Source organism: Dama dama, chromosome 12, assembly GCF_033118175.1.
Source record: "Dama dama isolate Ldn47 chromosome 12, ASM3311817v1, whole genome shotgun sequence".
Lineage (NCBI taxonomy): Eukaryota > Metazoa > Chordata > Mammalia > Artiodactyla > Cervidae > Dama > Dama dama.
The window spans coordinates 78,644,311-78,670,345 of record NC_083692.1 but is presented as its reverse complement, the minus strand read 5'-3'; the positions used below and the strand labels follow the sequence as shown (position 1 = coordinate 78,670,345).

At 43.6% G+C, this 26,035-nt stretch overlaps 1 protein-coding gene and 1 gene segment (V, D, J or C); both read right to left on the bottom strand.

Annotated features, from left to right (window-relative positions):
* Nucleotides 1-3,122: 3,122 nt before the first annotated feature.
* LOC133067070 (uncharacterized) lies at nt 3,123-12,197 on the bottom strand. The gene is made up of 3 exons (XM_061158312.1): nt 12,149-12,197; nt 11,611-11,927; nt 3,123-3,434 (listed from the first exon to the last, which is right to left on the bottom strand). The coding sequence occupies exons 1-3, from the start codon at nt 12,195-12,197 to the stop codon at nt 3,123-3,125; spliced, it is 678 nt and encodes a 225-aa protein (XP_061014295.1).
* Nucleotides 12,198-18,719: 6,522 nt separating this feature from the next.
* On the bottom strand, nt 18,720-22,809 carry LOC133067069 (T cell receptor delta variable 1-like). The segment is given in 4 exon segments: nt 18,720-18,774; nt 19,036-19,115; nt 22,146-22,456; nt 22,675-22,809. Coding segments are annotated over 4 exon segments (495 nt in total).
* Nucleotides 22,810-26,035: the final 3,226 nt, after the last annotated feature.

Genomic DNA, 26,035 nt, shown 5'->3' with positions numbered 1-26,035 from the left:
ATCTAGCATGCGAGGCTCCTCCATCCAAGGGATTTTTCAGGCAAGAATACTGGAGTGGGTTGCCATTTCCTCCTCCAGGGGATCTTCCTGATCTAGGGATCAAACCTGGTCTTTTTTGCCTCCTGCATTGCAGGCAGATTCTTTACTTTGAAGTCAAAGTGGAATAAATACTTGACTTGACAATGTAAGAATTAAGGACAACCACATTAATACATAAGCAAAATAAAAGTTTGTATGTTAGAATAAAATATGCAAAAATATAAAATCAAAATACTAAGATATAGAAATAATTTCTACAAATAAAAAGAGAAAACCTTAAAGAAAAATGATCAAAAAAATAGAAATAAGTTTATGACCAGTGTTAAATAACAGAGTGCCAATTCATGGAGAAAAAGTTGCTTAAAAGCACTCAGGTTCAAAAAAATGTATGTAGGTAAAGTATGTTTGGATTGCTAAAATAAAAACACCAGTATACATATACACCATGGAATATTACTCAGCCGTTAAAAAGAATTCATTTGAATCAGTCCTAATGAGATGGATGAAACTGGAGCCCCTTATACAGAGTGAAGTAAGCCAGAAAGATAAAGAACATTACAGCATACTAACACATATATATGGAATTTAGAAAGATGGTAACGATAACCCTATATGCAAAGCAGAAAAAGAGACACAGAAATACAGAACAGACTTTTAAACTCTGTGGGAGAAGGTGAGGGTGGGATGTTTTGAAAGAACAGCATGTATATTATCTATAGTGAAACAGATCACCAGCCCAGGTGGGATGCATGAGACAAGTGCTCCGACCTGGTGCACTGGGAAGACCCAGAGGAATTGGGTGGAGAGGGAGGTGGGAGGGGGGATCGGGATGGGGAATACGTGTAAATCTATGGCTGATTTATATCAATGTATGACAAAACCCACTGCAATGTTGTGAAGTAATTAGCCTCCAACTAATAAAAAAAAAAAAAAAACACCAGTAATCCCCAATTTGTAGAGAATGCAAAATGTACCTGCTCATTCACTGTTAATTGAATTAAAATTGTTTAAACCATTTGGAGGGCAAATGGTTACTGTCTTCATTTACATGTGCTTTTCTTTAGGGTTCTTTGGTAGCTCAAAAGATAAAGAATCTGCCTGCAATGCAGGAGACTTAGGTTTTATCCCAGGGTCAGGAAGATCCCCTGGAGAAGGGAATGGCAACCCACTCCAGTATTCTTGTCTGGATAATCCTATGGACAGTAGAGCCTGGTGGGCTACAGTCCATGGGGTCACAAAGAGTCAGACACTACTAAGCAACTTTCACTTTCACTTCTTTAGAAAAAAAGTGACTTTCTTTCACTTTCATAGCAATTACAATTTCATAGATTTCATTAAGTAGACATTTCTACATACATAAAATTGTATGTACATAGATGTATAAGGCATTCTCCATGACAGCAAAGAAACAGAAACACATCTGCATTAATAGGAGAACAATTAATTAAATAATGAAATGTTTCAAAGTACTAAATCAGTATCAAAAAGGATAAAGTACACCTCTTTACATTTTTCAATTATAGAAATATCTCCAGGAACTATTAAATGAAAATAAAAAGGTAAGTTGGAAAAATTAAGTTAATCCAGCTTACATGGCAAATTCTGTGTGTCCATGTATGTGTACACATATATGAGTGCATGTGTGTGTTCCTGTATAGTGTTAATCACTCAGTCGTGTCCGACTCTTTGTGACCTCATGGCCTGTAGCCCACCAGGCTCCTCTGTCCATGGAATTCTCCAGGCAAGAATACTGGAGTGGGTTGCCATTTCCTTGTCCAGGGGATTTTCCTAAGCCAGGGATTGAACACGGTTCTCCCGCACTGCAGATAGACTCTTTATCCACTGAGCCACCAGGGAAGCCCTGTTAATGTATACGTAGTTGCATAAAATGATCTGCAAAGTCATACATATTAAAACGGAATGGGCTGGTATCATAAACTATCAGAACTGGTTTTCTCAGAGGACCACAGGAGCTGTGGTGGAATGAGCACTGGGCTTTCACTTTTGGTCTCTCTGAGACTCTCATGATGAGATGGATCTATGTGCTGCTTCTCTCTGTGTGTGTGCTCACTCAGTTGACTCAGCTGTGTTGAGAGAGTTAATTCTTAGGTAGGTTGGGGTAAGAAGTCTGGTTCCCGATGAGGAGAAAGGGAGGAGAAAAGGACAAACAATTTTAGTCTTAGTCACATAAAATATTTTTGTTTTTGCTTTTCTTCTTTAAGCCCAGAGCTAATGATTATATAGCAGAGAAGAAAAGTTATGACCAACCTAGACAGCATATTAAAAAGCAGAGACATTACTTTGCCGACAAAGGTCCATCTAGTCAAGGCTATGGTTTTTTCAGTGGTCATGTATGGATGTGAGAGTTGGACTATAAAGAAAGCTGTGCACTGAAGAATTGATGCTTTGGAACTGTGGTGTTGGAGAAGACTCTTGAGAGTCCCTTGGACTGCAAGGAGATCCAACCAGTCCATCCTAAAGAAGATCAGTCCTGGGTGTTCACTGATAGGACTGATGTTGAAGCTGAAACTCCAATACTTTGGCCACCTGATGTGAAGAACTGACTCATTTAAAAAGACCCTGATGCTGGGAAAGATTGAGGGCAGGAGGAGAAGGGGACAACAGAGGATGACAGTTGATGGCATCATCAACTCAATGGACATGGGTTTGGGTGGACTCCGGGAGTTGGTGATGGACAGTGAGGCCTGGCGTGCTGAGGTTCAAGGGGTCGCAAAGAGCGGACACGACTGAGCGACCGAACTGAACTGAACTGAATTGATTTACAATATTGTTTTAGTTTCAGGTGTACAGCATAGTGATACAGTTACAAATATACATATATTCATTTTTTTCAGATTCTTTACCCAAACAGGTATCTATATTCATGAGGGATAGTTCTCTGTAGTTTTCTTTTTGTGACACTTTAAAAATGTTGGTACTAAAATAATACTAGTTTCAAAAAATGAGTGAGAAATTATTTTCTTCTATTTTCTGGAAGAATTTGTGTATAATTCGTGCTAATTCCTCTTCAGTGTTTGACAGAGTTCTTCAGTAACACTGTCTGAGTCCGGGGACTTTTTTAATTAAAAATTCAGTTTCTTCGTAGACATCATGACTTCAGCTTTCTCTGCCCCTGCTCTGAGGGGAGTTGAGGAGGGGTGGACCCTGGAGCCCACAGTGAGGTTTGGGGACAGAGAGCAGGTGCTTCCAGAGCACTGTTTCTGGGCACAGAAGTAGGTTCCTACATCTGAGGGCTGGGCGGCCATGAGGGGCAGGGAACTGTGCTGTCTGGATTCTCCAAACCGAAATGTCAGTCTCTGCTGCGTCTTTACTTCTCCACCCTTACCTAATATCATCAAGAGGACAGGACTGTCCCCAGGCCTCTGCTTATACCACTGTAAGTTGTAAAAGTGCTCTTGAAATTGCAGTATGTAGTGAAGTTCTCTTCTTCTTGTAGAAGCAAGAATTCAGGAAAATGCTTTATCTGTTGTCCATTCATTTCTGTTCAGAAAAACAGAGGGAAGCATCAGAGATAATCTGGTTAGATGTCTAATCCGTCAACTACCCTGTCTCTCATTCTTGTGTATTTTTCTCCTTTGTTTCAAGTCTCCCTCCTCAACTCCATCTTCCTACTTTATTATTTCTGTGCTTTTTCACAGCTTTGCTCTCAATCAGAAAATCCCACTCCTCCAGTTGTCTGCAGATAAGATTCCACTGTGCTGAATTTTCTGAGAGCAATCAGGGAAACCCCAAACTCACGTGGTATTTGCATCCATAAGATTAACATTGGTGCTATGAGCAGCATCTCCCTCTTCTTCCTCGTCAGGGAGAGTTGCTGAATCTACCTGCTCCTAAAGGGTTTTCCTTGTACAAGCTTCTTCCAGACCCACAGAAACACGGTCTGCACTGCTCTTTGGAAAGAAAGGTGAAAGGAGTGACCGCAGTTTGATGCAGCCAATCAGGCTTACCACTGTTTTACTCAGGTTATTTTCAAGAGAGGCGGGTTTATAGATGCTGCCCCCATGTGGTTGGATCAAATACTGCTGATTTTATAACTAATTTCTTATAAAGTTTTTCTTTCTCTTTTTATTGCAGATATATTTTAAACATTTATTTTATCTTAGAGTATAGTTGATTAACAATGTTGGGCTAGTTTCAGGTTTACATCAAAGTGATTCAGTTGTACATACACATGTATCTATTGTTTTTCAATATTTTTTCTAACTCATGTGGTAAATACTTGTCAAGGCTTGGAAAAAGTTTACTCATGCTGATAGTGTTTAAAAGTTGGAAGAGAAAGTGAAATTCGCCCAGTCGTGTCCGACTCTTTGCGACCCAATGGACTATACAGTCCATGGAATTCTCCAGACCAGAATACTGGGGTGGGTAGCCTTTCCCTTCTGCAGGGGATCTTCCCAACCCAGGGATCGAACACAGGTCTCCCACATTGCAGGTGGATTCTTTACCAGCTGAGCCACATGATAGTGTTTGGGGAGGTATATTTTGCCCTTCAGGAATGGATTCTGTGATTCTTTAAAAACCAGGGCATCAGAATGAAATAAAATATTTCATTTGCCATTTCCAATTTTATCAGAATCATGTAGTGTGTTTTTCTGTATGTACTGATGGAATATATTAGGTCATTTTAATAAATGTGGAAAAGACCCATAATTCATTGTTAGACAACCTATGATGTCAAAATGGAAGATAAAATGTATATTTTTATCTGCTGTCATATAGAATACTCTGGCTGTAAATTATCCAGTTTAAAACTTATGGCTGTCTCACCATGTTACTTTACCACATACCAGGGATTTTAATAAATCAATGTAATTCAAAAACAGTCTTATCTATCTATCAGACATGAACTACTCTAACGAGAATTTCTTAAAACTAAGCAGTTGAATAGAATACCATCCTATGGTTTTACAGAATTTCAGAATTTCTCACTTAGCACTATTAGCTTGTATTTTAATTATTTGTTAATTGTGGGGGCTGGCTCCACGTGCCTAGAGGGCATGTAGTGTATCATCATCAAGAACTAAGCTGTCCTATATGTTGGCTACAAGCTGCTTAACTTAAAGTAAATTAAATTAAACAGTGGAAGTGAGAAATAGACTCAAGGGATTAACTCTGATAGACAGAGTACCTGAAGAACTATGTATGGAGGTTCATGACATTGTACAGGAGGCAGGGATCAAGACCATCCCCAAAAGAAAAAGAAATGCAAAAAGGCAAAATGGTTGTCTGAGGAGGGCTTACAAATAGCTGAAAAGGAGAGAAGTGAAAGGCAAAGGAGAAGAGGAAAGATATACCCCTTTGAATGCAGAGTTCCAAAGAATAGCAAGGAAAGATAAGAAAGCCTTCCTCAGTGATCAATGCAAAGAAATAGAGGAAAACAGTAGAATGGGAAAGACTAGAGATCTCTTCAAGAAAATTAGAGATACCAAGAGAAGATTTCATGCAAAGATGGGCACAATAAAGGACAGAAATTGTATGGACCTAACAGAAGCAGAAGATATTAAGAAGAGGTGGCAAGAATACACAGAAGAACTATACAAAAAAGATCTTCACGACCCAGATAATCATGATGGTGTGATCATTCACCTAGAGCCGGACATCCTGGAATGTGAAGTCAGGTGGGCCTTAGGAAGCATCACTACAAACAAAGCTAGTGGAGGTGATGGAAATCCAGCTGAGCTATTTCAAATCCTAAAAGATGATGCTGTGAAAGTGCTGCATTCAATATGCCAGCATATTTGGAAAACTCAGCAGTGGCCACAGGACTGGAAAAGGTCAGTTTTCATTCCAATCCCAAAGAAAGGCAATGCCAAAGAATGTTAAAACTACCACACAATTTCACTCATCTGACATGCTAGTAAAGTAAAGCTCAAAATTCTCCAAGCCAGGCTTCAACAGTATGTGAACCATGAACTTCCAGATATTCAAGCTGGATTTAGAAAAGGCAGAGGAACCAGAGATCAAATTGCCAGCATCTGTTGGATCATTGAAAAAGCAAGAGCATTCGAGTAAAACATCTACTTTTGCTTTATTGACCATGCCAAAGCCTTTGACTATATGGATCACAACAACCTGTGGAAAATCCTTCAAGAGATGGGAATACCAGACCATGTGACCTGCCTCTTGAGAAATCTGTATGCAGGTCAGGAAGCAGCAGTTAGAACTCAACATGGAACAACAGACTAGTTCCAAATTGGGAAAGGAGTACGTCAAGGCTGTATATTGTCACCCTGCTTATTTAACTTATATGCAGAGTACATCATGAGAAACACTGGGTTGGATGAAGCACAAGCTGGAATCAAGATTGCTGGGAGAAACATCAATAACCTCAGATACCCAGATGACACCAACTTTATGGCAGAAAGTGAAGAAGAACTAAAGAGCCTCTTGATGAAAGTGAAAGAGGAGAATGAAAAAGTTGGCTTAAAGCTCAACATTCAGAAAACTAAGATCATGGCATCCGGTCCCATCACTTCATGGCAAATAGATGGGGAAACAATGGAAACAGTGACAGACTTTATTTTGGGGGGCTCCAAAATCACTTCAGAAGGTGACTGCAGTCATGAAATTAAAATACACCTGCTCCTTGAAAGAAAAGTTATGATCAACCTAGACAGCATATTAAAAAGCAGATACATTACTTTGCCAACAAAGGTCTGTCTAGACAAAGCTTTGGTTTTTCCAGAAGTCATGTATGGATGTGAGAGTTGGACTATAAAGAAAGCTGAGTGCCGAAGAACTGATGCTTTTGAACTGTGGTGTTGAAGAAGACTCTTGAGCATCACTTGGACTGCAAGGAGATCCAACCAGTCCATCCTAAAGGAAATCAGTCCTGAATATTCATTGGAAAGACTGATGCTGAAGCTGAAACTCCAATATTTTAGCTACCTGATGCAAAGAACTGACTTATTTGAAAAGACCCTGATCCTGGAAAAGATTGAAGGTGGGAGGAGAAGTGGCTGACAGAGGATGAGATGGTTGGATGGCATCACCAACTTGAAGGACATGAGTTTAAGTAAACTCTGGGAGTTGGTGATGGACAGGGAGGCCTGGCCTGCTGCAGTCCATGGGGTCACATAGTGTCAGACATGACTGAGTGAACTGAACTGAACTGAAAGTTAAATAGAATTAAATTTTAGTTTTTCAGTCATACTAGCCACATTTCATGGCTTCCTAGAAGGTGCTAGTGGTAAGAACCTTCCTGCCAATGCAGGAGACATAAGAGACACAGGTTCGATCCCTGGGTCAGGAAGATCCCTGGAGAAGGGCATGGCAACCCACTCCAGTATTCTTGCCTGGAGAATCTTGCCCAGAGAGCCTGCTGGGCTACAGGCCACACTTGTACTACTAGGCTAGGGGCTATTAGACAGTGCAGATAGAGAATGTTTCTACCTCCTCTGAGAGTTCTATTGGACTGTGATGTTCTAGAAGGGAGAATATGACAACAAGAAATTTTGTCTTTCATATTATAATTAAAGTCCCAGGTATGTGGTATACACTAAATAAATATTTGTTTATTGTTCATAACCATGTTCCCAGAAACTACTTGAATACCTGGTGAATAGTGAATATTCAAACATTTGTTGAGTGACAAATAAATGTGTGTATTTTCATGCTTGAGAGTTTGAACTCAACATAGGCCAAAGACCAACTTAAATGCATTCTCCCATGAATGTAAACAACCAAGGATTGGCTATAGCTATTTAGAAATGTTACTTTTAGGAACTGTGTCAGAATCCTTTTTCTATCATAAAAAATTATCACAAATTTGAGACCGAAATGCCTCCAATGACCCCTGCTTCCTGATATCCATGCCTTTGTGTAGATCCCGTGCACACTGGATCTCTGCTGGCTTGGTGACTCACTGTAATAAACAGTTTACATAGCATATACATGTATTATCCTAAGTATCCATGGTCTATCATGTTTCTCACAGTCAATGGAAAATCAATTCATAAGGTGTTATATTGAGAGAATGGGTGGAATATTATAATATGTGATGAGTATAACCAAGCAATATTTGCCATGATTGTTTATGTTTCCCATTATTGACTCTTGCTCCCACTTCTCAGGCTATTTCTATACTACAAGAAAAGACATAACTGTAAGCACAATTTCACTTATCAGGGAAGAAACTCTCACTTTGTGAAGTAATTTAGAGTTTTCTTTCCAAGGTAGCCTCTTACTCTCCAGCCAGAATCATCCTATGTATTCTATGTTTGAAGTCAATCCCTTTTATATCTGGCAGGCAAAAGAGAGGGAGAGGGGAAAAAAAAAAACCAAAAAGAAAGGCCAGTTCTCCTGAATTCTCTCTCTCCAGATGTCTGCATTGAGTTTACTGACTGGTTCAGCAACCACAGGCCCTACCTTGATGAGACTTCCTCACAATTGAGTGCCTCCCAGGTGGCGCTAGTGGTAACGGAGTGTAGGAGTGTCAGTGTAGGAGATAGAAGAGGTGTGGGTTTGATCCCTGGGTCAGGAAGACCCCCTGGAGGAGGGCATGGCAACCCCACTCTAGTACTCTTGCCTGGAGAATCCCACGTACAGAGGAGCCTGGCGGGCTACAGTCCATGGGGTCGCAGAGTCGGACACGACTGAAGAGACTCAGCACAGAGGGCAGCAAGGAAGCCCGTGTAAGTCTCACAGAATGTTCGAGTAGGACTGCAGGTGGCAGTGCTTCGGCGTTTACTCCTGCTGCATGCAGTGCGCTGGAGTCTGGTTCTCAAGGAAGGAAAATAGAAAGATTTAAATTAAGAATTCACCAAGTAAAGATGGGTAAAGATGTAAAGGAACTTCAGAGATAACACCATGTAGATGTTTGGGAAGATAGCCTCACAGGAGTGTTTAAAGAATAATACCTCATCGTAGCCCTCAATTTCCCCAGCATACTATTAAATAAAAAACTTGCTAAAGCACTCAGCACTGTTAACTGATTAGTGGATGATTTCCTCATCTACTCATCCTGGAACTTAGTGTCTAGGTTTGGCATCTTCTCTTCTAGTTCACTTTAGGTTCCAGTTTAAACCAATAATGTCACCATCACTCAGATGTCCAGCCACCCTATTTTGAGTCCAAGTGCTTCTCCATAGTCTAGACCTTGCTCCTCAGGAGCCCCCTAAAATGTTACACTCTGGCTGATAATAAAATGTAAAGAAACATTTCACAGTTAGGAAAGTTATGGTTCATTTCCCAAAGACTAAAAAAAAAAAAAAAAAAAAAGAAACAATAAAACCTATCTGATAGGATTTTGATATTTAAATTAGATAATGAATCTGAAATGCATACCACAGTGCCTGACATAGAATAAGCTCAAAAAATACCATCTTTCTTTTTTTCTAGTGAAACCTCCCTTTTCTTCAATATCCAGAATCTGTGACTTGTTACTACCTTTTTTTTTTTTTCCCTCAACATTGGTTCAATGAGGGAAACTATAGGAAATTTATTTAATTACTTCTTTTCTTTGAGACAGTCATTATTTTTCCCTGTCCTCTTGGGTCATATTCTCCTAGCTACATTAGTACATTCAGGGTGCTGAAAGGACACAGATGGAGCATTGAGAGGGAGCTTTATTTTCACTTACCTGATGAATAATAATATTATTTTTAGTATATTTATTAGGTATTGAATATCAAATTTCCGAATTGGATCTCCAAGATTGTCCCATTCTTCTTGACTGTTTTCTTTACTGATTAATTTGTATGCGTTTTACATATTTTTTTTATTTGAGTCCTTTTTCAGAAATATGCATTGGAAATATAGTTTAAAAGTCTGGCACATTGACTTTCCACCCTCTTAGCGTTGATATTCAACACAGACATTTTAATATATGTCTTCATTTTCATAAGAAGCTAGCTTTAAAGTTCTGTTTATTTTCTTAAACACTTTAAAAATACTTTCCCATTTTAACTTCTGTTGGTCTGGATGAGAAGTCAGGTATCACTGTTTTTTCAAAGTTCTGATAGCTCTTATTTTTTCCAGTAGATTTATTATCTCTACTTTTAAAATTAATTTTTATTGGAATATAGTTGCTTTACAGTGTTAATTTATGTTGTACAGCAAAATGAATCAGTTATATGTATATATATATCCTCTCTTTTTTAGATTGTGCTCCTGTATACGTCATTATAGATTATTGAGTAGAGTCTCCTGGTTATACAGAAGGTTCTCATTAGTTATCTATTTTATATATAGTAGTGTGTATATGTGAATCCCAGTCTGCCAGTTTATCCCTCATATCCATTTCCCCCTTTGGTAACCATAATTAGTTTTCTACATCCTGGATTCTATTTCTGTTTTGTAAAGACCTTCATTTGTAAATACCACCTTTTAAAATTCCATCTGATAAAAGAGATATCAGAGGATATTTGTCTTTCTCTGTCTGACCTACTTCATTCAGTATGACAATCTTTAGGCCCATCCATGCCACTGCAAATGGCACTGTTTTGTTCCTTCTCATGGCTGAATAATATTCAATTGTATATATATGTTGTATCTTTTTTATCTATTATTCCATCATTGGACATTTAGGTTGCTTCCATGTCCATGCTACTGTAATTAGTGCTGCAATGAACATTAGGGTGCTTATATCTTTTCTGCTTGTATAGACTACTCCATCAGCTCTAGCAACTGCCTGAGTTCTAATCTTCACATATAACTAACCTCTTATTCAACATCACTGATGGTCTGCTTCCTGATTGTACCTTAATTGACACCAAGTCTAAGAAGAAAGGACTAAGTAAATGATTTTCATAATGATTCCAGATAACTATATCCAGGTTTGTGATGTGAGTGTATTTTAGTGAAGCAGTCACTTTAAATTATTATGGAGCAAGTTTATAGCTTTAGACAAGTTTACACATGTTCTGTATGATTGATTTAAAGTCGATAGTTCAAGAGAAGAATGTATTAGTAGAAAGTTACTGTGGACACCTGCTTCCGAATAACAGAAATATCTTTGATTTACTTGAAGTTTTAACTACAAAGTTTAATGAAGGGAATATTTATAGATTTGCAGGCAGGGTTAAGGAAAACAAAGAGATGGGAAGCATCAAGATACTAGCAAGAGCTGAAAACCTGTATCAACCTGGACAGTCAGAGGAAACTCTGAGTGAAAGGGGAGGCAAGAGCTGTGAAGTGGATCCACCAGAAAGGAGTTGCAGGAGATAAGATGTGCTTTCCCAGTTCCAGCGTCTACTGGCCTCCTGCTCAAATGGGGGACCCAAAGCAGTGGTGGGAAATTGGGGGACCAAAGGGAGGGAAAAACCACAGTGATTCCCTGTCTTCTTCAGGCTGCAGTTCCTGCGGGGCAGGCCCACCTGGTTCCAGCTGTAGCCTGGTGATCCACCTAGAAGGAGTTTTTTGTTTTGTGTTTTTTTTTTAGGAGGAGCTTTTATTTAGAATTAAACCTTCTGATCCAGACCACAGATGAAGCAACCACAGGACTACCATTTCTCCTCTGGGATGTGCAGGTGTGCACTTCAACTGAGGTCCTGAAGCAGTGTGTCTCTCTGTTATTAAGCTCTGGGGATTTTGTCCAGCTTTTCCCATTACTTCAAGCACTGTGAGCTCCCAGAGAGCACAGAAGTACTTTGCAGAGTCTTCGAGCTGTAAGGCTGAAATGATGAGGCTGATGGATTTATCTGCTTTCTGGAAGTTTACAGAGTAGCGGCCATTCCTTGCATTCAGGTGTTCTGAATACTGATGAATAAGGAAATTCATCTCTCCACTGGGAAGCTGTTTACACCAAAAAATGTAGTAGTAGTCCATGGTCCAACTTAATTCATATAGACAATTCAGGGTGACTATCTGCCCCACTCTACTGGATACAGCTGTCTGGACTCGAGTTACTTTCTGGGCCAGACTGGATCCTATGGGGGAAAAAATCAGAAAACAGAGGAAGTAGTAAATAAAATAGTGTGGGATTTAGACTAATTTAGGGCCAGAGACAAATCAAATTGAAATTATAAAATGCTTCTTTTTCTCCAGTCCTCCAAGTGGACTTACCCTCCAAGTCCCTGTGAAGCACCGCACATCTGTGTGCGGTCCTTTCATCCTGAACACTCACATGCATGCTTGGAAGCATCCCTACCAGAGAAGGTGAAGGCCAGGAACACCCAGAGCAGGCCGAACAGTGGCATGAGGCGTGGATTCCCCTGCACAAATGTGCTCAGTTCTGCCTCAAGCTGAGAGTTCAGTGTCTCTGTCTGCCTGGCGGCACATTTACATAGTACCTGTGTGACTATGTGTGACTCCTTCAGACAGGAAGTGGGGTTTGTCATGTTCATAGATTACATGGTCTTTTTCACAGATGGGAAAAACTTTTGGCTCACAGATGTTTAATTTTCTTTCCCTGATTATTACGTTAGGTAGATCCTGAAAGCGTCAGGGAAAAGCAGTTAGTATTATATGTTTGAGGGCTTCCCTGATGGCTCATATGGTAAAGAATATGCCTGCAGTTCAAGAGACCCTGGTTTGATCCCTGAGTTAAGAAGACCCCCTAGAGAAGGGAATGGCAACCCACCCCAGTGTTCTTGCTCAGAGAAGTCCATGGATAGAGGAGTCTGGCGGCTACAGTCTATGGGGTCCCAAAGAGCTGGACACGACTGAGCGACTTTCAGGAATGTTCAGGCCTGCTCACTGTTCTCTTTATTTTCTTTGTTCTCAGGAAAGCAAAAGAAAAAAAACCTCATTCCTCTTCTTTCCTTTTCACTGCAGCAGGCTTCTTCGCAGTTTAACCCATGATCACTGGAGGGGAGCAGAGATGCCAGTGTAAGCATCATAAGATGTTTGAGCAGGACACCAGCTGGCAGAGCTTTAGCTTTCATTCTTGATTCATGCAAGTGTGTTACAGCCTGATTCTCGGGGGGAATATAGAAAGATTTAGATAAAGGATTCATTTTCATGTTCATAAGAAGCTAGCTTGAAAGTGATACTACCTTGAAAGTATTACTAGCTTGAAAGTATTTGCTTCCTTTTAACACTTTAAAAATGCTTTCCCTTGGTGACTTCTATTGCATCTGATATGAAATCAAGCATCATTCTTAATGATATTTCCCAGAATACAATATATCATTTTTCCCTGTTTATTGGTGAAAGGTCACGCTGACCGCAGGCAGGAAAGCGCCAGCCGGACTGACGGAGAAGCCCCCTGCCTGAAAATCCCGGGGACAGACATCCACCAATCAACAGCCCGTTGCCAGGCAGACTGACGGACGCGAAGGCGCCAAGACTCTGGCCAATTAAAAAAAACCGACACGGGACCTAGAAGTCCAATCAGCACCCTGGTCCCGCCACTTCCGTATCTGCCGGGGTATATAGGTGTCGCCCTGCCTCCCCGCAGATTGCAGACCCCCGCTTTCCCCCTGCTTGCGCCTGGGGGCTCTGCCCGGGAGCGATTGCCCAATTAAAAGCCTTTTTGATACTCGGGCGCTCTCTTTGTCTTGCCGTGGCATTCTTACATCTGGCGCCCAACGCGGGGCTCGAGGTGAGAGCCCCGGCTCATGGCGTGCGGGCCCCCTTGAGCTTCACCGCTGCGGCCATACGCGCCCCAGCCACGGACCAACCTCCCGGACGGCAGACGACGGGTAAGTCCCTCCAGCTTTGGATCCAGCCACCCTGGACGACCACTTCCTAGGGCCAGATAACCGGTGCACACATATCGGGCCCACTTCCGGCAGCAGTGCCTCCTTCCAGTTCTCAGCTCATGCCGGAGACGTCCTAATCGGCTGAGTAACCCCCGGTCTCTCTCGAGACCTCCGGCTGCCTCTGTTTGCTCGGGGATGCCTGGACAATAGAGGCTAGCTCCCAGTCTCTCTCGAGACCTCTGGCTGCCCTCTGTTCGCCCAGGGATGCCCGGACAATAGAGGCTAGCCCCAACGTGGTCGCCATGGGGTCGACAGCCTCCAAACCCGAGTCCAGTTGGTCTACTCCGCTAAAATCCCTGCTAGCCAACCTAAAAAATCTGAGGTTAGCGGGCTACGTCTGGCCAAACCGGCTCACTTTTTTCTCAGAGGCTTGGCCTCAATCCCATTGGCCCCCCACAGGGACGCTCGACTTTGATGTCCCCCGTGATGTAGATAATTACTGTCGGAGAACGGGAAAATGGTCCAAGGTCCCCTACGTACACTGGGGGACACTGGACACTGCGCTCCCGCCCTACCCTTTGCACAACCTGCTCCCCGACCCAAATTATGCTCATCACGGCTCCTAAACAGCCTGCCTGCCCAAATCCAGAACCCCCTCCCAAAGAATCGCCAGGCCCTGAGTCCTCTGCCTTCTCTATTCACCCAGAAGACCTGGTCGCCCCCCAGCCCTACACTTCTCTGACTCCAGCAGTTCCATCCTCCACTCCCACTTCTCTGACTCCAGCAGTTCCATCCTCCACCCCCACTTCTCTGACTCCAGCAGTTCCATCCTCCACTCCCACTTCTCTGGCTCCAGCAGTCTCCTCCCCCACTCCCACTTCTCTGACTCCAGCAACTCCCTCCCCCACTCTCACTCCCCTAGCTGCCCCAACAACACCTCCCCACACTTCCTCAATCGATACACAACCAACTGGCCCCAGCCCCCCTACTCCCTCTGAGACAAGTAGCCGGAGCCGAGGGCTTGGCACAGGTCCACATCCCCTTCTCCCTCCAGGACCTGTCTCAAATCGAGGCCAAGCTTGGGTAATTCTCATCCAACCCTACCCATTACATCAAGCAGTTCACCCAACTGACCCGCTCATACGCCTTAACCTGAAAAGATATCTATGTGGTCTTAGGTTCCACCACTACCCCAGAAGAGTGACAAGCCATCTGGACGGCCACTAGGACCCAGGCCGACCAGAGACCCTCCACTAACCCCTCTCCCGAGCGCCCCCCAGGGGCCCAGGCAGTCCCCAACACAGACCCTAACTGGGACTATCAGGAGACTGGGGGAGGCGAACTCAGGGTCAGGTATATGGTAGAGTGCCTCCTGGATGGCATGGAAGCCACTTCTAATAAAGTGGTCAACTTCCTCAAGCTGGATGAGACCACCCAGGGCCCTGACGAAAACCCCGCTATGTTCTTAAATAGGCTGACAGAGGCCCTTACCCAATATACCCAACTGGCTCCAGACTCCCCAGCCGGAGCAGTCACTCTGACCAATTGTTTTATCTCTCAATCTGCCCCCAACATCCAAAAAAACTGGCCAAGGCTGAGGACAGCCCTCAAACTCCCATAGGAGACCTGGTAAAAATGGCCTTTAAAGTTTACAGTGCCCGGGAAGAGACTGCAGAGGCTAGTCGTAAAGCCAGACTGAAACAAAAGGCCGAACTCCAGGCCAGCCTCCTCAACCAACAAACCCAGGCTCTGGTAGCAGCCCTGCGGCCGGTAACGGGCTCGGGCCCACAAAAACCCCCGCCAGGGGCCTGCTTCAAATGCAGCAAAGAGGGACACTGGGCCAAAATGTGTCCTAACCCAAGACCGCCCACAAGGCCCTGCCCAAAGCGCAGGCAACACGGACACTGGGCAAGTGAATGTCCCTCGGCCTCTCGGGCCCTGACCCCAGGGGGTAAGGGACCAGAGCGACCCAGGATGACTCCGAGCCCAGACCCTGCCCTACAACTGCTGACCTTCGATGACGACTGAAGCCGCCCAGACTCGGGAACCCCAATAACCCAAGCCGAGCCCAGGGTAATGCTCCAGGTAGCGGGTAAGTCGATCGACTTCTTGGTTGACACGGGGGCTACCTATTCGGTCCTTCCCTCTTTCGGAGGCATCTTGCGTCCTTCCTGGGTCTTGGTAATGGGAATTGACGGCCAGCCATCACAGCCTTTAGAAACCAAGCCCTTAAACTGTCAATTAGACAATTGCCTATTCACCCACTCCTTTCTAGTTATTCCCTCCTGTCCGACCCCTCTGCTAGGGAGAGATATTTTAACAAAACTCAAGGACACACTTCATCTAGCCCCAGGGCCTTTCCCTTCCACAGGCAGATTCCTACTGCTACTCACCAGGTCCTCTAGCTCCCAAATAGATCCCCAGGTTTGGGACATCGAGATCCCAACAATTGCCCAACACCAACCCCCAGTCCTCATCCACCTAAAAAACCCCACCTGTTTTCTGGCTCGACCCCAGTTTCCCCTGTCCCAGCCAAACCTTCGAGGGCTTGAGCCAATCATTGACCGCCTCCTGGGACAGGGCCTACTGGTCCCCACCTCATCCCCATGTAATACCCCCATCCTTCTGGTCCGTAAGGCCTCAGGAGCCTACCGACTAGTCCAAGACCTCTGGCTTATCAACGAGGCCGTTGTCCCTACACACCCACTGGTCCCCAACCCCTATACTTTATTGTCCTAAATACCCACGGGCACCACCCACTTCACGGTAATCTATCTCAAGATGCATTCTTTTCCACCCCAATCCACCCCAACTGTCAATTTCTGTTTGCCTTCACCTGGACTGATCCTGACACCAGACAGGCCACTCAACTCACGTGGACGGTCCTGCCTCAGGGGTTTCGAGATAGCCCTCATTACTTTGGCCAGGCCCTGGCCCGAGACCTGGCCCTCTGCCCTCTTAGCCCTAGTACCCTACTCCAATATGTAGATGACCTCTTACCATGTAGCCCTTCCGAGGATCTTTCAAAACAACATACCATAGCTCTCCTTCACTTCCTGGCCACCAGAGGATACCGGGCCTCACAGGCAAAGGCCCAACTCACCCAGTCCTCAGTTACTTACCTGGGATTACAAATTACCCCCACCACCAAGGCCCTCACAACGGACCGTTGTCAACTCCTCTGGTCTATCCAGCCTCCAACTAATGGAGACCAAATCCTGTCTTTCCTGGGCCTGGCGGGATTCTTCTGCCATTGGGTTCCCAACTATGCCTCACTGGCAAGACCCCTCTATACAGCAGCAAAAGAAACCCCAAAGGGGCCACTCTCCTCACAAAACGAGGTCACCCGAGCCTTTCTCACGTTACAGTCTGCTCTGACATCTGCCGCTCCCCTTTCCCTGCCTAATCCAAACTACCCTTATCATCTCTATACTGGTGAAAAGGGGGGAATAGCCTTTGGGGCCCTGGTACAGCCGGTGAGCTCTGAGTTGCTGCCTGTTGCCTGCATCTCCAAACAACTAGACCCCACTGCCAGGGGATGGTTCCCCTGCCTGTGGGCACTGGCAGCGGCAGCAGCAGTTTACATGGACGCAAAAAAATTACTTCAAAATCAACCTCTAACCATTTTCTCCCCTCACCGCTTCAGTGACCTCTTGGCTTCCAGATTCCTCTCTGACCTCAGTGACTCCAGACCGTACATCACTCCTGTCTGACCTGCGCAATGATCTCTCCTCAAGGAGGGCTCCGCTCCCCCCAGGAATCCCACCAGCTGAGAGGACATCTGCCCAGTCAAGATTGGCAGGTGGACTTCACTCACATGCCCAGACACCGGGCTTATCGTTATCTGCTGGTACTTGTGGACACATTCTCAAGATAGGTCGAGGCCTTCCCCACCTCCTGCAAAACGGCCGCAATAGTATCTGAAACGCTGGTCAAACACATCATCCCTTGGTTCGGACTCCCTAGCTCCCTCCAATCCGATAACGGACCTGCTTTTGTTTCGCAGATAACCCAGCAGGTAGCTGCAGCCCTCAACATCACCTGGCATCTTCACATCCCGTACTGACCCCAGTCATCGGGTAAGGTAGAACGGGCCAACGGGGTCCTCAAGGCCCACCTCGCCAAGCTCACCTCAGAAGTGCAGCTCTCCTGGGTTGACCTCCTCCCCTTGGCTGTCACCCGCATCCACACAACACCGCACTCAAAGACAGGTTTGACCGCCTTCGAACTGCTGTACGGCAGGCCCTACCTGCTGACCCATCTGCCTCCAGAAAAACCACCTCCCCTGGCCAATTATCTGCCCCTCTTCACCCGCCTGCGCACCTTACTCAGGGAACACACAGATCGGGTCCTGCCACAACCTGGAGACGGTGACGGCTCCATCAGACCACTGTCGCCTGGGGACCAGGTGTTACTCAGGACCCTGTCTCCCGGGCCCCTCCAACCTCGTTGGACGGGTCCTTACACAGTAGTCCTGATCACCCCCACTGCAGCCAGGCTCTCAGGCCTCGAACCCTGGTACCACGTGACCAGGCTCAAATGAGCGCCCCCTCCGGGCCTTCCAGAAAGAGATTCAGGCTTAGACCCGGGTCCAAAGGCTTCGCCAGGACACACATACCAGTCCTCTCTAACGGGGCCCACAAAACTAAAAATCTCCCAGACCCCCTTCCCATCAGTGGCCAAAGAATGACAGGTACCCTCCTATTGCTTGTTCTCCTCAGTCAGACCTATGGGGGATTTGATGACCCGGCTAAGGTGAGGCAAATCCTGGCCAGGCAAATGGGTAAGCCTTGCGACTGCGCTGGGGAGACTCTCTCCCAATATCCCAAGGGAAGGGTCAGACACGTCCAATCAGTCAACTGTGGGGACAAAATGGCTTACAACTTTATAGGGTCGGGATACAAGCCTTCCTCAAATGGATACTCACACATTGGCAAAGCCAATTCATGGCAATGCGTTAACGCCATCTAGACCCCAGAACCCCTGCCCCCAGGTCAGCAAAAATAGACGTGGGCTAGACCTCCTCACCACCCGAGAGGGCAGCATGTGCCTTTTCTTACAGCAAAGATGCTGTTTCTATGCCAACCGCTCTGGAATAGTCCGGACTAAGATTAAAGAACTACAGGACGACCTGGAACAAAGGCGAAGACAGCTCCAGGAAATCCCCTTCTGGACCGGACTCAATGGTTTACTCCCATACCTCTTGCCCTTTCTAGGCCCTATACTCCTGCCAGTTATGAGCCTCACCATAGGCCCCTGCCTCCTCCAATTTGTTTTTCGCAGGGTCCAAAAAATAGCGCAGGCCGCGACCGGACAGGCCATGATACTACCAGCTTACACTCGACTCAGTCAAGAAGACATAGACCTACCTCACAATCCTGCATAAGCTGACCTTTTGTCCCAACCGGCCCTGACCCCCACGTCACCTCCGTTCAGCAGGAAGTAGCCAGAAGACGAACGTCGCCCCTTGTCCTATACCAAAAAGGCCGGGATGAAAGGTCACGCTGACCGCAGGCAGGAAAGCGCCAGCTGGACTGACGGAGAAGCCCCCCGCCCGAAAGTCCCAGGGACAGACATCCACCAATCAACAGCACGTTGCCAGGCAGACTGACAGGGACAGACATCCACCAATCAACAGCCCGTTGCCGGGCAGGCTGACAGGGATAGACATCCACCAATCAACAGCCCATTGCCAGACAGACTGATGGACACGAAGGCGCCAAGACTCTGGCCAATAAAAAAAACCGACACGGGACCTAGAAGTCCAATCAGCACCCTGGTCCCGCCACTTCCGTATCTGCTGGGGTATATAGGTGTCGCCCCGCCTCCCCGCAGATTGCAGACTCCCGCTTTCCCCCTGCTCGTGCCTGGGGGCTCTGCCCGGGAGCGATTGCCCAATTAAAAGCCTTTTTGATACTCGGGCGCTCTCTTTGTCTTGCCGTGGCGTTCTTACAATTGGCAAGATTATTTCCACTTAAATAGACCCTTGGATTTGCCTTCAATACCCTTTGAAATTCTGTCAAAATCACAGTGGTGGACTTGCAGAATGTCTTATTCACCTTGATGACTTTCCACATAGAATTGCTCCTATGTAAGGAGCTTGTTTTATAGGAAGTCAAGTATGGCAGTGAGTGAAGGTGCTTGTTATGAGCAAAAATGTTATGGAATGGGTAATGGAAAAGGTAATTACAAATACTACCAACAATCACGTGGTCATTCGCAGTAACAAAGACTGTAATAGTCAGAAATGGAGTATTTCCTGCCATATCAGTAAACGAGGATGTCACAGTCATCAACAACTGTAGCCCAATGTGAGCTCCTGAGCCTAAGGGCACTCAGGAAGGAGAAGAATATCTGTGATCTAACAACCATCAGAACTGCAGTCACTCCCTACCAGGAGCCTAAAGGATCTCAGGATGTAAGAAACACAGATACTGGCCTCAGGACAGCTGAGGTGAATAGTAAAAGAATGACTTCAGTGAGCCCAGACTCTTTCATCTTCCCATGCACAGAAAAGAGCTAGATTCCTTAACTTGAGATATCCATTTTTCTTTAATTAACAATAATCTTTTGATGTTCAGACTACCTGCACTTTGTTGCAAAACTTTATACAACCTGGCTCCTCTGCTCACCTCCTTAGAGCATTTCTTTCAGGGTTACTTGAGATGCTATCTCCCAGGCTTGAAGTCCTAAAAATTCCCACCAGATAAAACATAACTCTCAACTTCTGGTTGTGAATATTTTTTAAGTTGATAGTAGTTATGACAATTTCTTTTTCAGTTTGATGTGAATATGTTTATGTATACAGTAATCATTTTTAAATCTCTCCCCCAATCGCCTGCCTATGGAAACGTATGATGTGCAAAATACAAGTTAGTCTTGTATCTGATTGTATCTCAGTAGTTAAGATGCAGGATCCAATGGGACAGTGTGGGTGAGGTATAAAGGGAAAGAACACCCAAAAATGGATAAGTGAACTTGGTATCCCTTGAGGAGGGTATGGCAACCCACTCCAGTATTCTTGCCTGGAGAATCCCATGGACAGAGGAGTCTGGTAGGCTGCAGTACATAAGGTCATGAAGAGTCGGATGTGGCTGAAGCAACTTAGTACGTATGCACAAACCTGGTATACTCTTTTCAGGAGAAGGTTATGGTGATTTTGGTCAAATGGGAAGTAATTGCATCGTATTAAGAAGCATAGTTTTGCTGTTTTCTTTATTTGAAGGTGTGCTGTTAAAAGAGGTATAGATGGATGACCAGGTGACATAGAAAGTAATGGAATAGCTTTGTAGTGTCTCTAAGTCGTGTCCGACTCTTTGCGACCCCATGGACTGTAGCTTACCAGGTTTTTCCATCCATGGGATTTTCCAGGCAAGTGTACTGGAGTGGATTGCCATTTCCTTCTCTAGGGGATCTTCCTGTACTAGGGATTGAACCCAGGTCTCCTGCATTGTAGGCAGACACTTTACCCTCTGAGCCAGCAGGGAAGCCCTTGTAGTGTCTGTGCTAGCTGGAAATCTATGACTCAGAATTTGTTTCTCTGTATTGTTCTGGGTTAGGGTTGGCTATAAAAAAGATTGTGCAAGGTTTAGAAGGTAGTTGTCATGAAGTAGCCACATTTTTTTATGTCCTGCTGGTTGGTGCAGGGCTTCAGTCACTGTGCAACTCACACGTGTTGCTGCTCACCTGCTAGCTCATCTTATTGTTGACTTACAACTCCTTAACCTCCAGCCAGATCTCCCACTTTGGGTCAAATGTGCATGTAGCATGATGGTAAATACCCACTTCTCCTGAAAGTCACCCATTACCGTGAGATTGAAGGAGGTGAGAGACAGACAAGTTTTAGTGTGTCTTTGTGGGTCCCAATTGTCCTCATGGGTTCTAGTATGTCCTTACATGTCAGTTTTTCCATGCTTTTGTCCATATCCAATTTTCCTTTCCAAACGACACTCTAGTTGATTTAAAGTATATTCAGGCTCAGCACCAAATGCAAGATAACAGCTTTGTATAAATTCCTCTACCAACTCTAGCAATTGCCTGAGAGTTCTATTCCTTAAAATGAGTCTCTTATTCTGTATCACTGTGGTTCTACTTTTCTGATTGTACCCTAACTGACACAAAACCTAAGAAGAAAAGATAAAGGAAATTATATTCATGACAATTTCTGAAAATTAAACCCAGATTTATGATGTGAGATTTTTCAGGTGAAGTTGCCACATTAAATTATTATGGGGCAAGTTTTCAAATTTAGACAACTTTGCACATGTTCTGTATGATTGATATAAAATTTTTAAAAAATCAAGACAGAACATATTACTAGAAAGTTAGTCTGGACATCTGTTCCTAAGCGACTTAAAAGGGGCTTCCAGACCACAGATTAAGCAACCACACAACTACCATTTCTGGTCTGGGATATGCAGGTGCATATTTCAGCTGGAGTTCTGCAGCAGGGAAGCTCTCTTTTATTAAACCCTGGGGTTTTTGTTTAGCTTTTCCCATTACTTCAAGCACTGTGAGCTCCCAGAGAGCACAGAAATACTCTGCAGAATCTTCCAGCTCTAAGTCTGAAATGGTGAGGCTGATGGATTTACGAGCTTTCTGAAAATTTACAGAGTAGCGGCCATCCCTTGCATTCTGGCCAGTAGAAACCTGACCAATAAGGTAAATCATGTCTCCATTGGGAAGCAGCTTGTACCAAAACATGTAGTAATAGCTCCAGGTTGCTCTATACCGACAGTTCAGGGTGACTGACTGTCCCAGTTGACCAGATATGTCTGGCTGGTCTTGAATAACGTTCTGTGCCACACCAGATCCTGTAGGGGGAAAAAAAAATCAGGAAACGGAGCTGAAGTAATGAACAAAATAATGTAGGAATTAGACTAATTTGGGGCCCAAAGAAAACCCAAATTGAAATCATAAGTATGCTTTTCTCCAACCCTCCTTTCCTCCCCAATTCCCTGTGAAGCATCGTGTGCCTGTGTGCGGACCTTTCACCCTAAACACTCGTACTCTTATTTGGAAGTATCCCTACCAGAGAAGGTGAAGGCCAGGAACACCCAGAGCAGACTGGAGAGCGGCATGAGGCATGGATTCCCCTGCACGAATGTGCTGAGTCCTGCCTCAAGCTGAGAGTTCAGTGTCTTTGAGTGCCTGGCAGCACATATACATGCTACCGGGTACCTGTATGACTCCCCCCAATGGGAAGTGGGGTTTGTCATGTTCATAGCCCACGTGGTCTGTGCACATGTGGGAAAAAAAGTCTGGCTCACCACAAACTTTATTTTGTCTACTTGTCTCTCCTTGGTAATTGAGTTAGGCAGATCTTGAAAAGGAGTATGGAGAAAAAACAATTAGTATTAAAGGTATGAGCTGAGGGGAACTGAATTTTAAACAAGTTGAAAAATATTGATAATCATTCAGTAAAATAATTTTACCAGCTCATTTAAGATAGAATTTAGTATAGGCTATGAACTCTTCTTGTAACTTACTTACTGGTCATTCATTTAGCCTTTGCTTACCGTTCCTCCATTCAGAACAATGACTTTTTTAAAACCCACAGGTTTTCAGCTATCTTGGTGAAGAGCTATCTTATCCAAAATAATTATCTTTTTTTTCTTAACTGTGTTTTAGGGCTCTATTTAAATTTTTTAGTAAATAAAATTACTTCAACATGAAATGAAGAAACATCAGTTCTTCTGACTTTCAGAATCTATTCATTTGTATGTGTTTTTATGAAACTGTAACAGGAATAAAATATTGGTTTTTTGAAATCTGACACTGAATCTTATTTATTAGACTTTGAGGAGGATCAGGATATTCAGTCTTGTTGCCTCTATGAGGAGAATTGTACTTATTAGATCATGTGCCCAAGAATTGTACTGATGGCACTCAGAAAGCTATAAAATATTGATGAATAAAATTAAAGATAATGCAAGTAAATATAAAGATATTTCATGTTCATGGGTTCTAAGAATTAACAATGTTGAAATGTCCTCTGAACCAGAGCAATCTACAGATTTAATGCAATCCCTCTCAAAATAGTCATGGCATTTTTCACGCAACTAGAACAAATAATCCTAAAATTTGTATAGAACCACAAATTATCACAAATTACCACAAAAGACCACAAATTATCAAAGTAATTTTGAAAAAAAAATAACAAAGTTGAAGGTATCACACTCCCTGACTTCAAAATATGTTTCAAAGATGTTATAATCTAAAATGTACATTGCTGGCCCAAACACAGAGATTCAGTCAATGGAACAGAAAAGGGAGTCCAGATTTTAACCCTTGTATACATGGTCAATCAATCTATAACAAAGGAGGCAAGAATAAGCAATGGGGGAAAAACTGCTTCTTCTGTTAGTGGTGTTAGACAACTGGACAGCTACATGTTAAAGAATGAAATTAGAATATTTTCTCACAGCATATACTAAAATAAACTCAAAATGTATTAGAGACTTAAATATAAGATCTGAACTCATAAATTCTTAAAGAAAGTATAGGCAATATGCTTTATGACATTCATCTTTGCCATATTTTTGTATCTATTTCCTCAGGCAAGGAAAAAAAGAAACAACACAGAAAATAGGACCTAATTAAATTATTTTGCACAGTGAAATAAACCATTCACACACACAAAAGAGAGGGCATGAATAGGCATTTTCCCCAAAGAAACATACAGATGGCAAACAGACACATGAAAAGATGTTCAACATCTCTAATCATCAGGTAAATGCAAATCAAAACCAAAATCACCTCACTCCTACCAGAATACTATGATGACAAAAATGAAAAATAATTGAGTATTGTCAAGGATGTGAAGAAAAGGGAAAACTTGTGTATTCTTGCTGGGAAAGTAAACTGATGTAGCCTCTATTTAAAACAGCATGAAGATTCCCCAAAATAATAAAAATGTAACTGCTATATGATTCGGGGTTTCCCAGGTGGCTCAGTGATAAAGAAGCCACCTTCAATGCAGGAGACACTTCAATTTCGATCCTTGGGTCAGGAAGATCCCCTGGAGTAGGAAATGGCAGCCCACTCCAGTAATCTTGCCGGGAAAATTTCCAGAGATAGAGGAGCCTGGCGCTCTATGTTTCCATGAGATTGCAAAGAGTCGGATATGACTGCATTGACTTAGCATGCACATGCATTATATGATTCATTGATTCCATTCCTGGGTATCTACCAGAAGAAAACAAAAACACTAATTCAAAAATATGTATGCACCCAAATGTTCACTGCAACATTATTTCCAATAGTAAAGATATATAGAAACAACCTCAATTTTCACTCAGATGAGTGGATCTAGAAGATATATATATGTGTGTGTGTTTGTGTGTGTGTATGTATACAACGGAATGTTACTAACCATAAAAAAGAATAAAATTTTGCCAGTCGGGACAGCATGATAGACTTGTAGGATGCTGCACATAGTGAAATGTCAGATAGAGAAAGACAAATACTGTATGCTTTCACTTTTATATGCAATCTAAAAAGCAAAACAAGTTAACAAATATAACAAAACAGAAACAGACTCAGACATATAGGGAACAAACTATTGGTTACTGAAGGGGAAAGGGTGGGTGTAGGGGTGAAATAGATGAAGGGGATTAAGAGGCAGAAACTTCCACTTACAAAATAAATAAATTAAAACTAAGTAATGTGCAGTGAAGGGAAAGAATCCATCCTGCTAAGAACTTGACTGTAGCCAGTGAAACTGATTTTAGACTTCTTGCATCCAGAACTGAAAGAGAATAAATTTGTTTCAAATGATCAATTCATGTATGAACACTGAACAGATATTTTCTGTTTGCTTTGCCCCAGTCATAGGATAAGATGTAAGAATTTGCAAATGTAATTGCAATTGTGAGTTATTTGTATTTGCAATTATGGTAAGGCGGATTTGAATATTCTTGAGACACCCAACTAAACTGGATAACATCTTTATTGGAGTTATTTTCTCTCCTTTTAGATCCTTTCACTTTTTATCGTTTTGGAGTCCCTCATATTGTGTTTAAATATTTACTTTAAATCTGTCGTCTTATCTGGATACTCTCCTAGCTACAAGTCAGAGGTTGTAGTGTAGAAGGAGATATAGGAGATATTCAGAAGGGAAAAGACCAAATCCCAAATTCGTTGGGCCAAAAAGTGTTTGTGGTTAAAACTATACCAGTGTAGGTAAGAAATACTAAACAGTGCAGATACCTGGTAACGGCGTCATGGTGTGACTGTGGCTGGAGGAGGGGCTGAGCCCCGGGAGGCTTAGTGTAGAGGCCACAGGTGCCTGGGGAGCACTATGCTGCGCAGCACAGAAGTAAGTGCCCGAGTCTGTGGTCTGCGAAGAGGAGACATGCAGTGAGCTGCGGCATTCTGTAGGGACTGTCATG

Excerpts from the sequence above, each read along its gene's own strand:
- LOC133067070 (XM_061158312.1), bottom strand. The coding sequence starts at position 12,197 with ATGCCACTGTTCGGCCTGCTCTGGGTGTTCCTGGCCTTCACCTTCTCT. Across the intron at positions 11,928-12,148 it reads CCTGGCCTTCACCTTCTCTG|GATCCAGTCTGGCCCAGAAA; the intron begins GTAGGGATGCTT and ends TTTCCCCCATAG. Across the intron at positions 3,435-11,610 it reads GGGAGCTCACAGTGCTTGAA|TGGTATAAGCAGAGGCCTGG; the intron begins GTAATGGGAAAA and ends TACAACTTACAG.